Source organism: Sceloporus occidentalis, unplaced genomic scaffold, assembly GCF_023333645.1.
Source record: "Sceloporus occidentalis isolate IW3139 unplaced genomic scaffold, rSceOcc1.0.p SCAF_9, whole genome shotgun sequence".
Classification (NCBI taxonomy): domain Eukaryota; kingdom Metazoa; phylum Chordata; class Lepidosauria; order Squamata; family Phrynosomatidae; genus Sceloporus; species Sceloporus occidentalis.
The window spans coordinates 4,902,812-4,920,414 of record NW_028316989.1 but is presented as its reverse complement, the minus strand read 5'-3'; the positions used below and the strand labels follow the sequence as shown (position 1 = coordinate 4,920,414).

The 17,603-nt window shown below is 45.2% G+C and overlaps 1 protein-coding gene across 1 annotated transcript; it reads left to right on the top strand.

The window, feature by feature from the left end:
* Positions 1-3,775: 3,775 nt before the first annotated feature.
* On the top strand, positions 3,776-13,819 carry NEFL (neurofilament light chain). The gene is made up of 4 exons (XM_089538435.1): positions 3,776-4,997; positions 9,642-9,766; positions 11,464-11,819; positions 13,226-13,819. The coding sequence occupies exons 1-4, from the start codon at positions 3,894-3,896 to the stop codon at positions 13,390-13,392; spliced, it is 1,752 nt and encodes a 583-aa protein (XP_089394561.1). The 5' UTR covers positions 3,776-3,893; the 3' UTR covers positions 13,393-13,819.
* Positions 13,820-17,603: the final 3,784 nt, after the last annotated feature.

Sequence of the window (17,603 nt, the reverse complement as noted above, 5' to 3'; positions counted from 1 at the left end):
CGGGTTGTACTTTGGCAGAATGATTGGTTTGGCATGCTTCTTTAGTGTTACTCTAATTTTCGATATTAGCGGTTCATGGTCTGTGCCACAATCTGCTTCTGGTGTTGTTTTTGAAGGGAGAATGGAGCATCTCCATCTTGCAAATAAGGCTCTGGAAAAATCAAGCATACTTCTTCCAGAATCAAAACCTATATAGATTGGACTCTTTGGAGGGAATGAGGCTAGGTACCATGGCTAGTTCTTTTAAAATTCAGACTAAACACCAGAACAGATCCACTGTCCCACTGACATGGAAGCTGTGGATACTTGAACCATTGGATGGATATGGAGGGTTGACTGTACTAGAATGTCTGTCTTGCTCTTTGTGTCATGCATGCATGGCAAGGTGTTTGCTATGCAACTGAAAATGTAACAGCATCAGTGACAGTTCATGGGGAAGTTAACATATAGTAAGACAGTTAATAGCTGTGGCGCAAGCCAGAAATGGGAAATAGCTATGGGACAAGCCAGGAATGGGATGGGTTGCCTGCAGTTTTGATCAGCCCTAGCTAGCATAACAGGACCAAAGAGAGTTGGGACTGAAAGAGAAACCAGGGGCAAGGATAAAAAAAGCAAGGCGAACAAGACTATAAGGCAAATGAGGAGACATCATGGAGAACTCTAGAAGCCAAGCAATAGTAACAGGAGTATGTGAAAGCGCATTAAGATACCACTACTTGAGAAAGGTTCATCCTTATACTCCCTGTCGAAGAAGATCCAATGGGCAGCCTAAGTGAGCAAAGACGGTCTACTTTGGCTTTCAGGAATTTGACAGAGAAGCTGTCTCCTGTAATTCAGTCCTTCTCCGCCTGGGGAAGCTGCACACAGATCCTGGAGCTCCTGAGAAGCAGACAAAGTCATTGAAAAGAGAAATGTGATTGCATAATATGAGCTATAAATACACATCACAGACACTGGAAGCGGAAATATTACAAAGCCCCTCTGAAGAAACTTGCAAAGAAAATCCCCTAATAGGCTCACCTTGGGGTCACCATAAGTCGGAAATGACTTGAAGGCACAAACAACAATAACAGCGTGAGACCCATCATGAGGTTTTGTTGGTAAGCTTTGTTCACAGGAGGTTTGCGACTGCCTTCCTCTGCGGCTGAGAGAGTGTGACTTGCCCAAGGGCACCCAAGTGGCTTTCCATGGCTGAGCAAGGATTCAAACCCTGCTCTCCAGGTTCCTAATCCAGTGCTCAAACCATATCATGCTGTCTCTCCTATCTTGGGATGCTCAGCTAGGAAACTCTGGTCCCTTCCATACAAAGACAGGACACTGCTTTAAACCAGTTCAGATTATTCATTCATCTACCTTATATACATATATACATATATATATATGTACACACACACACACACACTGGTATGAATTACTGAATTAGGAAAGGGCACAATAGTTAACCCATGATGCTTCTTATGCACCAATAACCAGCTGCTACAACTGTTCTACAACCTGTACACTTTTCCTTGCTAGCGTCCAGCTTCAAACCACTGCATCATGCTGCCTCTTCAGGTCTGCTCTTGTGGTTGTGTCCCTTCAAGTCATTTCCAACTTATGGCAACCCTGTGATGACCCTATCATGGGGTTTCCTTGACAAGCTTTCTTCAGGGGGAGCCTGCCATTGCCATCCTCTGAGGCTGAGAACTTGGCTGAGGTCATTCAGTGGGATTCCATGGCTGAGCAGGAAATCAAACCCTGGTCTCCAGGGTCCTGATCCAACATTCAGACCACTGTATGCTTTGATTGAGAGTTCCTGCATGGCAGGGGGTTGGACTGGATGGCCCTTGTGGCCTCTTCCAACTCTATGATTCTACACCAAGCCGCCTCTCATTCACCTATTCTCCAGCATCAAAGGAGTAGATTTTCTTTGATTCTGTGCTCCGACTGTGTGTTCCTGCATGGCAAAATGGGGTTGACTGGTTGGCCTTTGGGGTCTCTTCCAATTCTATGATTCTTCACATCCACTTTCTTCCCTGTCCAGCTCTCACATCCGGACATGGCGATGAGGAATACCATGGCCTGGACAAGTCTCACTTTTGCACTGGGTTGTGCATCTTTCCATTTTAGGACCTTGTCTAGTTCCAAAACTGAATGTAGACTTTGGCCTGACAACGTCTGGAGAGCTTGCGATTCCCAGGCCTCCTGTGCAACACTCCAGAGTGTGAAGTCTAGTGTTCAAAGCACTCGGCGGGGATGTTTGCAGAAGGGGCATGGCCAAATAGTAGAAATGGATAAACTAACTGGTTACTTGAATAATAAAGGTATTGAAGAAAGGGAGGAGGAATGGCCTCCAGTAGTGGAGTATTGTAAGGGAAACAAGATGGGAATAAATAAGCAGGAGTATCTAAATATAAATGGTGGGCAAATTTAGGAGGACTGTCTAGAATATTGTGTGAAGAAAAGATGATGAAAAGGGATCTAGAAAAATAAGGGAGTTGAGACTGAACTTTTGGGAAGTCATATAGGGACATGTCTAAACGGGGTTATTTGTACTTGTGCACATGATCACAGCTATTGTATATGCTTGTTTTGTAAATCATTGTTTTCATTATTAATTTAAGAAACTGTATAAATAAAGAAGAAAGAGAAGATGATGATGATGAGGAGGAGGAGGAGGAGGAAGAAGAAGAAGAAGAAGAAGAAGAAGAAGAAGAAGAAGAAGAAGAAGTAGTAGTAGTAGTAGTAGTAGTGGCAGGGCCAAAAGAGTTTTCTGCTGCTCCATTGATTTAAAAGCAGGCTTGGCTTTGATATCTTTGACATTTTTGAATTGTCGTTTCCTTAACAAAGGTGGACACCTTAGAAAACTTGAATCCCCCAACACAATTTGAACATGAGTCGACAGTGCGATGCGGCGGCTAAAAAGGCCAATGCGATTTGAGGCTGCATCAATAGAAGTATAGTGTCCAAGGGAAGTAATAGTGCCACTCTATTCTGCTCTGGTCAGGCCTCACCTGGAATATTGTGTCCAGTTCTGGGCACCACAATTCAAGAAGGACGTTGAGAAACTGGAGCCATGTGTCCAAAGGAGGGCGACTAAAATGGAAACCATGCCCCACGAGGAACGACTTAGGGAGGTGGGGATGTTTAGCCTGGAGAAAAGAAGGTTAAGAGGTGATATGAGAGCCCTGTTTCAATACTTGAAGAGATGTCATACTGAGGAGGGAGTGAGCTTGCTTTCTGCTGCTCCAGAGAACAGGAGACAGAGCAATGGATGCAAGCTCCAGGAAAAGAGATTAGGAGGAACTTCCTGACAGTAAGGGAGTATAGTGGAGTCTCCTTCCTTGGAGGTCTTGAAGCGGAGGCTGGGTGGCCATCTGTCAATGGGGATGCTTCGATTGAGAGTTCCTGCATGGCAGAAGAAGGGGGTTGGACTGGTTGGCCCTTGGGCTCTCTTCCAACTCTATGATTCTAAAGACTTCTTGAGTGTCAGAGCTATTCAACGGTGGCAGATGCTGCTGCCTTAGAGAGACTGTAGTGGGGCCTCCTTCTTTGAAGGTCTTGAAGCAGAGGCTGGGTGGCCATCTGTCAGATTGGGAGTTCCTGCATGGCAGAAGAGGGGTCCGGAGTGGAGGATGGCCCTTGGAATGATTCTATAGGATCCTATCGTTCACTAAGAGTCTCTCTCTTTCTCCGAGGAGGAGGAGGAGGAGGAGGGGGGGGAGGCAGAGCCTGGGCCGGGCCTTTGCGCATGGGAGCCTCCCCTTCGGCATAAATAGGCGCCTTTCCCGGAGCCTCATCCGCAGAGCAGCCTCTCCTTCTCTCTCTTCGGGAAGATCGCTTCCTCCTTCTCCCTTTCCTCCCCCTCCTCCTCTTTGGCTTGGTTTGGCTCGGCTCCCCTTCTCCTCGCCGCGATGAGCACTTTCGGCTACGAGACCTACTTCCCGGCTTACAAGCGCCGCTTCGCCGACGGCTCCAGCCGGGTCCAGCTGTCGGGGCTCCGGAGCAGCAGCGGCGGCGGCGGCGGCGGCGGAGGCAGCTTCGGGGCTGGAAGTTACGGCGTGGCCCGCTCCAGCTACTCCAGCCTCTCGGCCCCGATCTCCTCGGTGTCGGTGCGCCGGAGCTACGCGGCCTCCTCCTCCTCCTCCTCCTCGCTGCTGCTGCCGCCGTCGATGGAGAGCTTCGACCTGAGCCAAGTGGCCGCGCTGAGCAACGACCTGAAGACCATCCGGAGCCAGGAGAAAGCCCAGCTGCAGGACCTGAACGACCGCTTCGCTTGCTTCATCGAGAGGGTCCACGAACTGGAGCAGCAGAACAAGGTGCTGGAGGCGGAGCTGATGGTGCTGCGGCAGAAGCACTCGGAGCCCTCCAGGTTCCGCGCCCTCTACGAGCAGGAGATCCGGGAGCTGCGCTTGGCCACCGAGGAAGCCAGCCAGGAGAAGCAGGCGCTGCAGGGCGAGCGGGAGAGCCTGGAGGAGAGCCTGCGGGGCCTGCAGGCCCGCTACGAGGAGGAGATGCTCAGCCGCGAGGAGGCCGAGGCCCGGCTGCTGGAGGTCCGCAAAGGCGCCGACGAGGCGGCGCTGGCCCGGGCCGAGCTGGAGAAGCGGATCGACAGCCTGCTGGACGAGCTGGCCTTCCTGAAGAAGCTGCACGAGGAGGAGCTGGCCGAGCTGCAGGCCCAGATCCAGTACGCCCACCTCTCGGTCGAGATGGAGGTGGCCCACAAGCCCGACCTCTCCTCGGCCCTCCGAGACATCCGCGCCCAGTACGAGAAGCTGGCCGCCCGCAACATGCACCACGCCGAGGAGTGGTTCCGCAGCCGGGTCTCGGTGCTCAGCGAGAGCGCCGCCAAGCACACCGACGCCGTCCGCGCCGCCAAGGACGAGGCCTCCGAGAGCCGGCGCCTCCTCAAAGCCAAGAGCCTGGAGATCGAGGCCACGCGCGGCATCAACGAGGCCCTCGAGAAGCAGCTCCAGGAGCTGGAGGACAAGCAGAGCGCCGACCTGGCCGCCCTCCAGGTGAGCGCCACTCCAGGGCCCAGCATCCCCCGCCCCTCAGGATTGACATGCTTTTCACCTTGGGACTGCAACTCCCAGCATCCCACAGGCAGAGGGGGGGGGGTTCTGGGAGCTGCAGTAACCGCCCCCCGCCCCTTTCTCAGGCTCTGATATTGACAATCTTGGATAGGTCTTTTTACCTTACGACTACAACGCCCAGTAGCCGCAATGACCATCCCTCCCCGCCTCCGTCCAGGCTCAGATCTCGGGGGGCTTGAGATGCTTTTCACCTTGGGACTCCAATGCCCAGCATCCGCTAGGCAGATGGCTGAGGCTGGATGGGGGGGTTCTGGGAGCTGCAGTGACGGGGCCCCGCCCCTTTCTCAGGCTCTGATCTTGGCAGGCTTGCATAGGTCTTTTTACCTTACGACTACAACACCCAGTAGTCCCCACGCAGATGGGGGGATTCTGGGAGCTGCAGTGACGCCCCTTTCCAAGCTCTGGTGTTGGGAGGCTTGGATAGGTCTTTTCGCCTTGGGACTCCAGCACCCAGCATCTCCTCGCAAGCTGGCAAGGGGATTCTGGCGGCTGCAGTAGACCCAGCCCCTCTTTTCCAAGCTCTCTTCTTGAGATGCTAGGATAGATATGTTGTTCTCCCCTTGGGACTACAACACCCAGCATCTCCCAGACAGTTGGAGGGAGGATTCTGGGAGCTACAATAGGCTTACCCCCTTTGATCTTGGGATGCTCTGAAACATGGGTTCTGTTCTTTTCCTACTCTGCTGCATTGCTGGCAGCCAAAGGTAGAAACAGCTCTGGCCCTGGCACTGGTTTTCTCTATCTGTGTAGGCTTAAAGTCATGTGGGTCTGGGACTACAACACCCAACTGGGCGGGGGATTCTGGGAGCTGCAGTGGAACAAGCTCTGACCTTAGATAGATCGCTTTGGAGCATTTGTCCTCCTTTCTCCTGCTGCATTGCCTGCAGCCAAAACAGCAGGCAGCTCTCACTGTGTGTAGGCTGAGGAAAGTCACATGTGCTTGGGACTGCAACACCCATCATCCGCAGGGGATTCTGGGACCTGCAGTGAAGCCACACACATACATACATACCTTTTCCATGCTCTGATATTGGGACGCTTCTGTTCTTTTTCTACCCTTCTCTACTGCATTTCCTGCAGCCAAAGAAACATATAGAGGTGTGTGTTTGTGTTGTGTGTGTGTAGGCTGGGGAAAATTGCATGGCCCTGGGGCTCCAACATGGACTTGGGGTTGACCCTGCTTAACTTCCAAGTTCAGACAGGCGCCTTTAGATGATCCTTTTAGCTGCCTTCCTTGCTGCAAAGATGCTTCAGCCATTATTCATGCTTTATGAGTTTGCTGCAGGAAAAGGGGTGGGGAGGTATGGTTTCTTCTTCTATTCCCTGTTGGCTCCCCTCTTCTGCATTTCCAAGGGAATCAGCTCTCTTCTGAGCAATAGAAGTTACTTCCAGGTGGCCTAAAAGTAGTAGTCTCTGGACTAGGGATGGTCCCTGAACCGCTTCTGCCAAGCTTCCAGAAAAGAAAAGGGGATATATATGAATGAATGAATTATAGTCTGTGGGTGTGAACATGTTGCCAGTCCCACACATCCGATAGCCTGAAAAACACTGGGCTAAATCACACATGTATAATAAATAGTGTGCAATATAATATCACTTTCTGGTTTTGTTCATGCCACTAACTATCTGCAACTTTATTCTGCCTCTTTTAAAATGTCATTCTGTTTCAATATCTCTCCATTACAGAACAAAATCTCCATTGCCCACACAAACTGAATAAAAGGGAATGTGAGGAATGGAGTTAATCTGAGGCAGGGGTTTGAAATGCTCCGGGACCAGAATCCATTAGGAAACTGTACTATTGCATTTGCTCAGGAGAGGAGAACTGATTTGGTGTCAAACTTTTAATCCTAAGAGTACCATTCTAATCTACGTTGTGCCTTCACATTCTCTCAGATGCAAGTCTTTAACTTGCTAGAAATAAATGTGATAGAAATAAATCCTTCTGGAACAAAGGTCCAAAGCACACTGCAGAAATTATCCAGTTTGAGACCGCTTTAACTGCCCTGGGAATCCTGGGAATTGTAGTTTATTGTGACACCAGATCTCTCTGTCAGAGAATCCCATTTAAGCCTATTTTGGTGTAAATTGCAGTTAGTCTCTGTGGATTTACTTCTGAGCAAATGTGCATAAGAATATGATCCTGGCTGATTTCTATCTGGTTAGATTTTAAGGGAGATCATTGAGCTCTTTAGGAGGATGCACTTGCATAGATTCAGAGGATGAACATGAGGGTCACTATCAATAGCCACTGGTCATAAACATATCACATAACTAGATAGAATGGACAAGTCTATGGAGGACCAAAGGATGTGTGAATCCTCCCCATAAGATCAACACATCATATAGGACTCTCTGATCTGTGCTTATCATGTTGAGTTGGTGGACACTCATTGAGCCGGAATAGTCTTTGTACTCCACATCCATCATAACTTTCCTTCTAGATTAGTCTATGGGAGGAATGGGAGGAAAGGCAGAGTACGTGACCATTGTATTCTTCCACAGTTGGTTTATATTAAAAATTAATCTATTTTGGGACTGCAGCACCACAGACAAACAGAAAACCCTTTTGTGACCCACCCCAACTTGGTAATGGTGCAATGCACCATCTTCCAGTTGAGGTCCTCCGCCTATGCTTCCACTCCATCTAGTTGAATCAGGGAGTTGTCCATCATCCTTGGTGATGAAATGGCTGCCTGCGTGGCACCATCTAAGGCTGCTAACAATGTAATGGTTAAGCACAAAACAGGCGGTTGCGTAAGCACAGATAGGATCCACAACCAGATCAGTGGATCTGGATTCATGCTAATGTATCCTGCAGACGCTTTAACAAATCAGATTAGACTATGGTTCTGTGGTTTTAAATCATTTTTTGTAGAATCAACTGGAATACACATCTAAGCTTAGATCATCTTTGTTGACTCAAACAACTATGTGAAGTCGAAGGCTTTCAATGGCCGGCATCCATAGTTTTTTGTGGGTTTCTATCTGGCCATGTTCTAGAAGAGTTTATTCCTGACGTTTTGCCAGCATCTGTGGCTGGCATCCTCAGAGAAGATGTCATCTAAAGATGCCAGCCACAGACGCAGGCGAAACGTCAGGAATAAACTCTTCTAGAACATGGCCACATAGCCTGAAAAACCCACAAAAAACAAGTAGAAGACCATTTCAGATGTCATCTAAACTCGCGCCTTGTGATAAAAGTTGGATGCAGAGGCAAGCTCATCCATTTCCATTTCAAATTATTTGGTTTAATTCAGTTTTAGATTAAGCTGGAAGGGCAGTTTTGAGGTTGATACCGTCCGCTAGGTAGTGTTTGATGAGCTGAAACAATCCAGATTCATTCCTTTGGAACGGTTTTATCCTATACTGAACAGAATAAAACACGAGACCGAAAATGTTGCAATGATTCCCTTTTTGAAAAACGTTGAGCCGAATCAACTTTTGTCTCTTTTTGCAGAAACGATAAATGGAGGGTAACTGAAAAATAGTTGTGTTTTGTCATCATTGTTTTAAACAAAACCTTTCATTTAATTCTGGACAATATTGTTGCAGCTTTTACAAATGCAGTGTGATCATAAGCATTTCATTTCAAAATGAACCCTATATCTTTTGCCCCAATAAAATGGTTATTTATTTAATAGCTCATATTTGAGAATGAATAACCTTTAATTCCACGTCTTTGTTTTTAAGCAAGCAATATTTAAGCAAGGATTATATTTAGACAAGCAAGCCTCCTTTGGTTCCTTGACATATTTATTTGTACTTCTGCTGTAAGACTGGACTAAAAAACTGATATCCATGAACTGCGTTAATTACATCTGATACATTCTTCATGACTCTCATTAGCAAGATCGTGATGAAAAATGCATAAGATATAGAGGAGAATAAATTATTGAGGGAAGATATAAAGGGAATCTGTAATGGATGAAAAAGACCTCCCAAATAGACTTTGAGAATCTATTACTGAAACGATTGTTAATCCAGTTAAATGGAAGGAGAAAGCTTTTCGGGCCAATTATGTCAATGAATGTGGCTGATTATAGCATCCAAAGGGGCTGCCATGTTGATCTATTCATTGCAACAAAGATAACAAATCTGTTTGGTCTCTTAAGCCACAATACAATTGTTAGCCCCATTGTTAAATATGAACAAATGTAGGAGGGAAAGCAGTAAGTTATGCCTCTGTATGGCTGTGAAACATGCATAGATTGCATAGAATATAGGCCTGTATCCAGATGTCTGTCCCGAATAGAAAAGGCTATTGAATACAATTGATCTATGTAAGTGCGGACGATTTACCACCAAGCAATTGATTAAACAGATCAATTATAGTTGATTGCAGTCCAACAAAATACAGAGCACCATTTATTTCCTACCTAGAACCTTACAGCACCATGTGAAAGTGAAACAGAATTGCTTGACTTTACATGATGACTGGCCCACTGAAAGAGAAGAACACCTTTGTTTTTGAAGGCAAAGCCTCAGTTCCAACACAATGGTGGCATTATTACTTTACAAGAATCAATGGATTCATGCCATTAACCCTTTCCTTACTCCCAACAGGACACAGTCAATAAATTAGAAAATGAACTGAGGACCACAAAGAGTGAAATGGCCAGGTATCTGAAGGAATATCAGGATCTTCTAAATGTCAAAATGGCTCTGGACATTGAAATTGCAGCATACAGGTAATCCAGGGAGGGGAGAGATGCAATAATAAACTTGCTTAGGTTCACTTTGTAAAATGCATTTTTAATTTTCAGTTTTTGGTGTGTGTGTGTGTGTGTGTGTGTGTGTGTGAGGGATTATGGCAACCAGTGTTTGGAGGCTCAAATGAGTTTTCTTTTTATGTTGACACAGGGTGCGACACGCAAATTCCTAGTTTCTCCCTTCTCCACTAGTTGCAATACAACAAATTGACAGGGTCTTATTGGATTCTTCCAAGAGGGATAACTATGAAGCGCATTAGTCTTATTATGGTTAAAAGTTAAAAACCTGACAAAAGCCTCTTAAATATCCACTAGTCTTGTCCCAATTTAATGTCTCCTTATTTTATTCCAGCTGCAACTGTCAGTCTGATCTCATGAGGCCCTTAGTCGATTTTCAAAAATCCTCTGCAACCTGTCATTTCAGGACCTCTGTGAAAGTGATCTGTTTCTTTCCCTTGCAACCATCTGGGGGGTTAAGAAGAAAAAACAGATGGAGAGAAATGAGAAACGAGAAAGGATGCTGACCTTGCTCATGTTTGACTTTGGCTCACCCACCACTCCAAATGCGATTCAGACAAGAACACTGTTTCATTTGAAAAGTGTTCACATTTGGCAAGTTCTCATCAAATGAATGCATATGTTTCAAAAAATGCACACAAATCAGTGGAAGGAAAGATGTGTACAGTTGGAAAGTGTGCATAGAAAAACAGATGCACACAGAAAGCAGAAGCTTCCAATAAAGCTTCAAGGTAGAAATCAGAAATCCTTGAAGACTCAGAGTTTTCCTCGCTTTCACAGTCCTATCTCTGGCCAGTGGTTTGAGCAGACTGATCTTACTATTTGCCCTAATGCTCTTCTTGGGACTCACACAGAAGCTGCAGTCCCAGATCTGGCTCTCTGAGATGGAAGAAAGCCATAGATTCACCTGTAAGCTGCTTTGAACCTTTGAGTGGGCAAGTGTGGTATAAGTATGCTAAGTCCTAGAAATGCCATATCCATCTTTTTTTTTAAAAAAATGGGCCCAATTATTCCAATTAGTTAAAATATTTGTATGCAGTTACACTTTTTATGATATCCTGCTATATAATAGATGAATCCCTATGAATCACATATAAACTCTAAATTCATCAATAGAATCCAAGCATACCTTTGCTTACCTTGTTAATGACCGTAGGGTGACTGAATTCCTAGCTGGCAAAAAGAAAAGACAACCTTTACAATACTATTGAAACCAGTCCTGAAGAACCTACTGGTGGCTGTCTACCAAGGATGGCATTGAGGGAGTGTGTCTTTATCTCCTATGAAATTTTAACATTGAGTTGACACTTAATATGCAGAGAAATTCATCCTCCTGTCTTAGAGTATAACTGGAGTTTAAGCTAGATGTGGGTCCTCTTAGTCCCGTCCATGGTAATTCACAATGGCCTTAGGACTAAGTGGAAAGGGATAGCCCAATATTTTTATGCTCTCATACTTTTCATGTACCTGTTATGTATTGAAGGACAGATATTTTGAGCATCCATCAGTGGATCATCTTTTTCAACTTGTATGTTTTGGTGTGGTATTTAATCACATCATTAAATTAAAAGCCAGTGGTATTGTTTTCCATTCATTAATTTATGTCCATCTTTATTTGAATGTGGGCCTGATGCTTCTGTGTCCCTCCTGTCTTGCAGAAAACTCCTTGAAGGTGAAGAGACTCGTCTTAGTTTCACTAGTGTTGGAAGCATAAGCAGTAGCTACACACAGGGTGCCACAACCTTTGGGAGATCCGCCTACAGTGGTCTACAGAGCGGTTCCTACTTGATGTCAGCCCGTTCCTTCCCTGCCTACTACTCTAGCCATGTGCAAGAAGAACAGATAGAAGTTGAGGAGACAATTGAAGCATCCAAAGTAGAAGAAGCCAAAGAATCTCCACCTTCAGAAGGAGAGGAAGAAGAGAAAGAAGAGGGTGAAGAAGAGGGAGAAGGAGAAGGAGAAGGAGAGGAGGGAGAGGGAGAAGAAGAAGGCCAAGAAGGAGAAGAAGAAGAAGGTACTATTGATGATATCTTCAAAAAACAAAAGCATAATTTGAGATTTAATGGGTTGGATTTTGACTCAATCATCTTTGAAGTAGACCCATTGAAATCAGTAGGACAAATACTAATTTGTTGATGTCCCCCATTGATTACAGTGGGTCTGTGTAAAGCATGACTAAGTCAGAATTTGATCCAATCCAATGCATTTCCAAGATGTGAAATGGCTGAAGTTTGAAGTCTAGATTTGGCACTAATTAATAAAGGTTATAGCTCAGATGGGGGGGAAATTGATATTTTATTATTATTATGGAAAATAGAATAATATTCAATCCTATAATAACAATAATAGACAAGAGTGTATAACATTTAATTTTGAAATATTTAACACTTGCTCCTCACTCTTTGGATCTGTGTTAGTTTCTTTTCTCACATCGAAACAGGAAATGCACTTAGTGCTATTGATACAGATATGAGGTTCTTTTAAATTTGAAATGGACTATTTACTGGAATAAAGACTCCCAACATGTAGCAGGATGAGGGTAGGTTCCCCTCCTAATTGATATTAAATAATCTCTGAATACATAATTGGGATCCTCTTGGGATCCATCTTTGATATATTGGTTTGTAACTCCTTTCATTCTGTTGTTCTTGCTTCAGTTTGTGAAGTCCTTGTTTTCCCATTAGATGAGCCTCTTTGATCAGAGCTACCAGGATATCCAAGGAAATAGAGCTAAATAGGCTCACTTTAGCTGCTCTGTGGCTTTTGAAAGAATGCTATTTCAAACAGAGGGAATACATTTATTTGTTAACAGCATGCTCTTCCCTAATGCCCAAGGTGATTTCCTTGTTTGATCTATCTGATATCAATAAGGTTTCTCCAGAGCTCACTGAAGTTAGGATTCAAATCTATGAATTTGGACAAACAAGTCTCTACTAGACTTACTTTGGCCTGTTACAGACTGCCAAAATAAAGCTGCTTTGGGTCTGGTATGCTATTTAAATTATGCATGCATCCTAAGAATCCAGAAGCTGCACCAAAGCTGCACTCCAGTGCTTAGGAATGGAGTGTGGCTTTGGCGCAACCTCCGGACTCTTGGGACCCATGCATCATTTAAATAGCATACCTCCAAAGAGACCCAAAGCAGCTTTATTTTGGCAGTCTGTATTTCTTTTAGTACAAATATTTTATTCTCCCCACATTGTGGATGGAATCCATATGCTGCATCACTACTGCAGAATTAATGCAGTTTGACACAGCTTTGACATCAATGCGATGGAAGTCTGGGTTATGTAGATTTGTGAGATATTTAGCTTTCTCTGTCTGAACGTTTGGACTGCCATCTTATTTTGGCACAGCCTTATTTTGGAATGCTTCCCTATGTTTACCCCTTTTGTTCTTTCCCCTCTACTCTTTCCCAAGGGACCAAGGAAGAAACAGAAGAATCCAAAGAGGAAGAAGAAGGAGAAGGGGAGGGTGAGGGAGAAGAAGAAGAAGGAGCAGAAGGTGAAGAAGGAGAGAAAAAGGAAGGCAAAGATGAAGAAGAAGCTGGCGAAAAGGAAGCACCCAAAGGGAAGAAGAAAGATTGATAATGGGCCACAGCACTTTGGTTTCCCAGATAATTTAACAGATTGAGCTAAAGTTGCTGCACTACACATTTAAGTCCCACAAAATGTCTGTAGGTTAAAAGAAGTTAATTGTCTGGTTTGTTTTTTTGTTTTCCTTTTCAATGCAAAGTAACCCGAACGCTTGCAGAGTGTCCCACCGGCTGCCCCCAAACTGCGCATGGTTGTTTTTACGAGTCCCAGAGCAACGTGCAATTTGGCAGATTTCAAACCCGAAATGTTAAAGGCAGGATGGAAAACCTGGGAAAGCCACTGATGAGGTTGATGGGGGGGGGGGGGAAGGGGAGGGAGAGACGTCTAAACTCAATTTAAAAAGCTGTACCGGAAACCTTGGATGGTGAAAATAATGAAGTCTGTGCAATCAACCTAGTCAATAAAGTTACAGAGCTGCATACACAACTACACTGTGGTATGTCTTGAATATTTTTCTCATTATTCCAGACAAGTGCATACAGTGAGGTAGTGGGCCCAGGGCTTGTAAAGCTGGAGACTAAGATTTATGGATTGGCAGCAATACTGATATCTGCAAACCCCCATCCCAGGGTCTTCTGCCCTCTCTGTCCTCATAACAGTGTGTGGGTATAGCTTTAAAAGACTTCTCATACCTGGGATCAAACATTGCTAGGAATGGGGACTGCAGACAAGAAATCAAAAGAAGACTTCGAATGGGGAGAGCAGCTATGAAAGAACAAGAAAAGATCCTAAAAGGCAAAGATATACAACTGAGCACAAAAGTTAGAATCATACGAGCCATTCCCTGTTTCCATGTATGGATGTGAGAGCTGGATAGTTTAGAAAGAAGATAGGAAGAAAACCCATTCATTTGAGATGTGGGGCTGAAGAAGGGTGCTGAGGATCCCATGGGTGGCCAAAATGACAAACAAATGGGTCCTAGAGCAGGTCAAGCCAGAGATCTCCCTAGAAGCCAAGATGACCAAACTGAGGCTGTCATACTTTGGACACATCATGAGAAGGAAGGACTCGCTGGAAATGACAATGACAGTGGGAAAGGTGAAGGGAAGTAGAAGGAGGATGGCTACATGCCAGATGGATGGACTTTATTAAGGAGGCCACGAATATGACTGCTGAGAACAGGGGAGGATGGGGGGGCTTGGAGATGTCTCATCCACAGGGTCACCATGGATCGAGCTCGTCTTGAGGGCAGTTAACCATCACACACAACAAATAGCTTTTCTCATAATCTGGATTTTTGGGAGTGGCTTGGTCTTCAAATGGATAATTAAGACCCATTAACTTTACAGAAGACCTGTTCTTGAAAGAGGGAAAGCTTTATTAACTGATTTGGTGATACTGGGTGAGCTCATCTGCTTGTGATTTGGATTCACTTTGGGGGGTTGACTAAGGGGAGTATTATCAAAAGCACCTACACTTAAAGACTGACAGCTACACCTTCCACTTTCTCAGTATGAGAGATGAGTTCTGGTACTATCTTTTGGATGGCTACTTTGAAGTAAGTTCCATTGTGTGTTCTGAGCATGAACGTTCATGGAAGTGAAAACGTAACAAAACCCATTCACAGACATTTCTTAGAACTACAGCTGAGTGGCAGTATTCACTGATGACATTTACCCAGGTATAGTCTTGAGCATTTTGGAAGAAACACGGCTGGGACAGGCTTCTGCTTGGGCACCTGGTTTTATTACCTGATCACTTTGCAGTTCAGAAAATCATGAGTTTTCAACCTTTCCTGCCTCAGGCAGGAAATAGCTGTTGGAGCTGGGATGATGAAACATTTAAAACGTGTGAAGAAGCTGTGCCAGGCAGAAGGTGTGGGATGACACTGGAAGTGATTTCTCCCAAAAGTGTTGCGGAAGGCAGAAAGGTGACAAATGAGAAATCACAGCTTTGGTGTCCTCATTAAGGAGAGAGGAGAGTAGAATCCTATTGTTTATTCCCCCTGAAAGGATTTCAGTCTGATGTGGAAGGACTGGGTTTGGAAGTGGGCCTCCAGAGATGGTTGGAGTGCAACTCCCATGCTTCCTGACCATAGCTTATAGTGACTGGTATTAAGCCCACCAAATTGCAGAGCATCTCTTGTTCTCACCCCATCTTCATCTCCTTGGGGAATTTTGTGCAATTCCCAGTTAAGTGTTGAGCTAAAATGCAGCATTACATTGCGGAAAGGGAATAGTGTTAAGCTGGCTTACCCGTCACCAACTGTAGGAAGCTAAGGATGGAATACCCCTATAGTTAATCCCATTGAATTCAATGAGGTGTGCGATGTGGATTTAGAAATACGAATCTTGCCAAGGAAAGCTCATAATAGGTTGTTGCTGCTGGGTACCTTCAAGTCATTTCTGACTTATGACAACCCTTAGGTTATGGTTTGCCTTAGGGTTGTGGTAAGTCAGAAATGACTTGAAGGAACCCAACAGCAGCAGCAGCAACAACAACAATAACCCATTTTAGGCCCGGGAAACAAGTGGAAATTTCTTCCTGTTTATTTCCAATTTTTAATAAAGGCCTAAAATTTGGTTGTGAGAACACAAAAATGACCCTGCCATGCAGACCAAGGGCCACACCTTGCCCATCCCTGATTTAGTCTGCCAAGTCCAACCAAAATATTTCCCTTCCTAGCCAAAGGTTAAGAGCCAGCGTGGTGTAGTGGGTTGAGCAGCTTGAGCATAACCCCCCCCCCTGCTTAATGGCCTTGGGTAAGTCACACTGTCTCAGCCTCGGAGGATGGCAATGGCAAACCCCCTCTGAAGCAACTTGCCAAGAAAACCCTATGACAGATTCGCCTTGGGGTCAGCATAAGTAAAAAATGGCTTGGAGGGCCACATCAACAACAATAAAAGCATAGCCAAAACAGAGCTTTTTCACATAAACCTATTCTCACCACTTTTTCATGGGAACTCTGTTCTGCTTCTCCAAAGACTGGAGCTACTAATAGGCAAAATGAAGCAACTGCCTCAGGTGGCAGATACTGGGGGCAGCATGGGAGTTTATTCTTCTAACCTTTGGAGATGCATAGAAGGCAGCATGCTTCTTCTAAAAGGTAGGAAGGAACTAAAAGGCCAGAGCTCTAGGTTGAACTTATTTGTGTGGGTACATGTGGCAGCTAACATCCATGGCAGTCTTAGGCTGTCAGGATGAGCTGAAACAGTTTGGCACAAACTGTTGACTTGGTTGGGGAGTTGGAGCATTGTATGCATACCAGAATAGATCCATGCACCACACAACCCACTCAGCACCCAGTTCCTGACTTTATCACTCTTTAATTGGAAGGAAACAGAAATGATGCATGGAAACAGAAAGCTCCAGGGCAGGGGTAGGCAACCTTTTTGAGCCGGGGGGCCGGGTTGCTGTCCCTCAGACAACTTGGAGGCCGAAGCCAAAAAAATAAATAATTAAATAATTTTTTTAAAAACTTAAATAAATAAATAAACTGGGACAAATGTAGGACAACATTTTCAAATGGTGGACACTTTTTTTAAAAAAGTGGAGGACACGCAAAAAAATTTGCTGATTTTTAAATTTTTTTTAATATAAATGCATGTTTCTGAGGCGTCTATAGACAATTGCCCCCCTTGCCCCTGCGCGCGAGAGGCCAAAGGCCCCGCCAGCAATCGGCGGCAGGACCGGGCTGGGGCCGGTCCCAAGGCCTCGCCGGGCCGCAGGTTGCCTACCCCTGCTCCAGGGGCTAAAAGGTGGTTAGAAAACCTTCTCCTTATTCACAGATGCCAAAGGACTAGATGTGGATGGTTACTCAGGACAGGGAGTAGCCCTCACATTCAGATCCTTGGTTCTCAGAACATTAAAGATGCATCTACACAATGGAAAGAATGCAGTTTGATACCAGTTTGACTTGACTATGACTCTGGAAACCAAGGTTCGAGTCCCAGCTTGGCCATGAAACAAACCTTGGGCACGTCACATGCTTTCAGCCTCAGGGGAAGGCAATGACAAACCTCCTCTGAACAAATCTTGCCAAGAAAACCCCATGATAGGTTTGCCTTAGGGTTACCATAAGCTGGAAGTGACACGAAGGCACACAACAACATTTCCCTCAATAAGCTCAAGGAGGTATAGATGGCATTCCATTTTCATCTTTCCTCAACAACCCTGTAAGGTAGGTCAGGTTGGGAGAAGATCTGACATTCAGTGAGTTTCATGGTTCAATGAAGTCTAAAACAAGGATAAGCCCCATCCCC